Source organism: Nannospalax galili, unplaced genomic scaffold (assembly GCF_000622305.1).
Source record: "Nannospalax galili isolate Female #2095 unplaced genomic scaffold, S.galili_v1.0 scaffold206, whole genome shotgun sequence".
Taxonomy (NCBI): Eukaryota; Metazoa; Chordata; class Mammalia; order Rodentia; family Spalacidae; genus Nannospalax; species Nannospalax galili.
Window position 1 is genome coordinate 9,242,765 of NW_008358101.1, and position 3,976 is coordinate 9,246,740.

Consider the following 3,976-nt stretch of genomic DNA (forward strand, 5'->3'; position numbering starts at 1 on the left):
AGGGAGGGAGGGAGGGAAGGAGGGGAAAGAAAAGAAAAAAGAAAGAAGAAAAGAAAAGAAAAAGAAAAAAGAAACGAAGCAGGGGCTGGAGAGATGACTCAGTGGTTAAGAGCACTTGCTGCTCTTTCAGAGGACCCTAATTCAGACCCTAGTCTGCAAATTAGGTGACTCACAGCATCCTGTAACTCAGTTCCAGGGAATCTGATATCTCCAAGGACACCTGCACACATGTGTCAGATACTCACACAGATGTACACACATACACATAAATAAAAAGTAAAACTGCATCTTAAGAAAGAAAGAAAATAAGGGTAAACTGGAACACTCCATTCCACCTTATTTTGTCTTACATAGATTAGACATTTGCACTCTATTTTTCTTTTCAAAACATTTCACTTTGGGCAAGCTACTCTGTACTTTAGTGCCTATAACTATATATCCTCTTTATCTGGTAGCGTTGATCAAATTCTTGGAAAAGGACAAATCACATCGGATAAAAAGAGCCGAGAGAAAATAACAGCAGAACACGAGACAACGGATGACCTCAGCATGCTTGGCCGTGTGGTCAAGGTGGAAAAGCAGGTACAACTCATCCACACTAGTTGATGCTCAGCCAAGGTTCTTTCATCAAACTGAGTATAAGAATTTAAGCATTACAGTTAAAGTTAATTTTAATCAATGTTAGAGGAATGAAGCGGATAGTGAATGAAATTAAACTTTCTTAGTATATAAACGATATTATCTAAAACAACTTTGAGCTTCCATTTAAGGACAAGAATTTGTTTTTAATCTCATCAATTAATATTGCCTAAAATCAACTATAGGATTTCAGTAGTAAAATCTATTTTTCATTTGTTTTCTGGTTATTTTCATTTCCCTCTTTTGGGTTCCCCTATTTAAAGTAAAGTTGAAAACTTTACTGTAACTATGACAAACACTATTTGTTAAGTCTGAACTGTGTCTTCTCATACAATTATCTAGAAATCAAACTGCTATTCCAATCAAATCATAAGTGTTTAGAGTATTAATTCAAAAGCATTTTTACTTGTATTTTTAATTTGGAGTCGCTTAGATTAATACAGTTCTTACTTTCATGATAGAATAAGTTCCTTACTAAATTCAGGAATGTGCTAGAAAGACAATCAGTAGAGTTATGATTGGAAATCATCTTGAGATAGCTTTTTTTTTTTTTTTTGGTGTTTTTGAGACAGGGTCTCCCCTGTAGTCTCAGCTGGCCTGGCACTTGCTATGTAGACCAGGCTGGCCTTAAACTCACAGAGATCCGCCTGCTTCTGCCTTCCAAGTGCTGGAATTAAAGGCGTGCACCTCCATGCCCAGCTTTGAGATAACATTTTTATCTTGCTTATATGATATTTTTTACAAAGATCAGTATTTAAAATTTTTAAGTGGAGGGAAGGGCACACAGAAAAGCCAAAGTAACCCTCTCATGTTCCCCCTTTGACCTCATCACCACCAGCTGTGACAGTCACTGGGAGTCAAAACTATACTGAACATCATAGTCAAAATTTATTTTTCTGTATCCATACAGTCTGATTTCACCTTTCAAATTCCAGAAGTCAAGTCAATCATTAGCAAATGTTTTCTTATGAAAGTAACCATTTTTCCCACTTTCAGGTCCAGTCCATCGAATCCAAGCTGGACTGCCTACTGGACATCTACCAACAGGTCCTCCGAAAAGGCTCTGCCTCCGCCCTCACGTTGGCATCATTCCAGATCCCGCCTTTTGAATGTGAACAAACATCTGACTATCAAAGTCCAGTGGATAGCAAAGATCTGTCCAGCTCTGCACAAAACAGTGGCTGCTTAACCAGGTCAGCCAGTGCCAACATCTCTCGAGGCCTGCAGTTCATTCTGACGCCAAACGAGTTCAGCGCTCAGACTTTCTATGCGCTTAGCCCTACTATGCACAGCCAAGCAACACAGGTGCCAATGGGTCAAAGTGATGGGTCCTCGATGGCTGCTGCCACCAATAACATTGCAAACCAAATAAACACGGCACCCAAGCCAGCAGCCCCAACAACTTTACAGATCCCGCCTCCTCTCCCAGCCATCAAGCATCTGCCCAGGCCAGAGACTCTGCACCCAAATCCCACTGGCTTACAAGAAAGCATTTCTGATGTCACCACCTGCCTTGTTGCCTCCAAGGAAACTGTTCAGGTTGCACAGTCAAATCTGACCAAGGACCGTTCCCTGAGGAAAAGCTTTGACATGGGAGGAGAAACTCTATTGTCTGTCCGACCCATGGTGCCCAAGGACTTGGGAAAATCTTTGTCTGTACAAAACCTGATCAGGTCGACAGAGGAACTGAACTTACAATTTTCAGGGAGTGAGTCAAGTGGCTCCAGAGGCAGCCAAGATTTTTACCCCAAGTGGAGAGAATCCAAATTGTTTATAACTGATGAAGAGGTGGGCCCAGAAGAGACAGAGACAGACACTTTTGATGTCACCCCACAGCCTACCAGGGAAGCTGCTTTTGCGTCGGACTCTCTAAGGACTGGAAGATCACGGTCATCTCAGAGTATCTGTAAGGCTGCAGAAAGTACAGATGCCCTCAGCTTGCCTCATGTCAAACTGAAATAAGTTCTTCATTTTCTTTCTAGGCATAGCTGTTCTTTTAGCCATACATATCACTGCATGAACTATTTTGAAAGCCCTTCTAAAAAGTCGAAATTTGCAAGAATCAGGAAGAACATGAAAGGCCATTTATAAGCCCGTTATCTTTTAATTGCATGAAAATGCATGTTTAGGGATGGCAGAAATTCCAAGGTGCATCGGCATTAACCCATGTATTTAGTAATGTACCTTGAGTTTAAAATCCTGAGTAACCAATCAGTGCTAATCTATGGGGTATGTGAACATGGCAAGATTAGGTCATTCGCAAGAGTTGACACTGTATTTTGAAGTTGTAAGAGTAAACGCCTTCAAATTTCAGGCATTTCTGTTTTGTGACTAGATACAAAGTTCATTTTCAAAATTAGGTCATAATGTACATTTAGACACAATGGTTATCAGCAGCTGCTAATCACGTGTCAAGTAAAGCAGAGTTTGGGAAACAACAGAAATGGCTGCTTAGCTCAAGATACCTTTGCCAACCCATTCCTATTCAGTCATTTTATTAATGTAATTTGAATGTCAATTTGTGTGCTTTTGGTGACTTAGCGCTGTGGCAAGCAATTTTGCACATCGTTTCCATGTTGTCCTTTATGATGAGAATGTTTTCCAATTTAAAAATGGGCAGATAATGAGATTCAGGGTCAGTGGGGCAGAGAGACTCACTCTTTGGCGTATTCAAATTCATGGAAGCAGCCTTTGGTGGAGGAGTCAGCACTGTAAATGGTCAACTTCCTGATATGCATCTGAGCTACTAATGGATTTATCAGCTAGTGTGAGTGGGCTGATCACTCTGTACCGATGCAAGCCCAGGCATGCCAGTCCTAACTATTGACTAGCTAGTCCCATTTGCTGACATACAGGTAGGACTTGGGGAAGGGGACATCTGAGTGGGACTGAGGGAGGGAAGATTTAGAAAGACTACAGAGGCATCATCACAAAGTGTTAGCAGTAAAGAAAAGGACTCCCCAAAGGACAGTGAGGAGAGAAACCAAAATAAAATTACTAGATATTTTAAGAAAACAGTGTTGCAAGGATAATCAACTACCTAAACATCCCTTATTCTTATATAACAGAGAATTTTGCAAGGTATTTATTTTTAATATGCCCTGAATGTCTTTTGCTATTATGTGGTACATTTTGCATATAAAAGGCTAAAACTAAACTTCCTTTACTTTTTATACTATAGTGAGCATTTTTCTATTTTTCCCAACTATACTATCCCAAATGTGAAATTACTGGTTCAGTTTTCAGGTTATAGACATTTATAATTACAAACCAGATAGCACTGGAAGTGTCTGAAAATCAAAACACTTTGTAACATATAACATATTGTGGCAGCAAA

General features: G+C 40.0%; 1 protein-coding gene across 3 annotated transcripts in view; it reads left to right on the forward strand.

Moving 5' to 3' along the window:
• Kcnq5 (potassium voltage-gated channel subfamily Q member 5) overlaps nucleotides 1-3,976 on the forward strand; it is a 613,681-nt gene that overhangs the window by 607,116 nt on the left and 2,589 nt on the right. For 2 of the 3 annotated variants that reach the window (XM_008856328.3, XM_017795162.2), the window contains 2 exons: nucleotides 456-582; nucleotides 1,636-3,976. The exon at nucleotides 1,636-3,976 is cut by the window's right edge. In XM_008856328.3, coding sequence (XP_008854550.1) covers nucleotides 456-582; nucleotides 1,636-2,601 — 1,093 coding nt within the window. In that variant the 3' untranslated portion in view covers nucleotides 2,602-3,976. The remainder of the gene's footprint in view (nucleotides 1-455; nucleotides 583-1,635) is intronic. The other variant, XM_029557802.1, reaches the window with a different exon arrangement.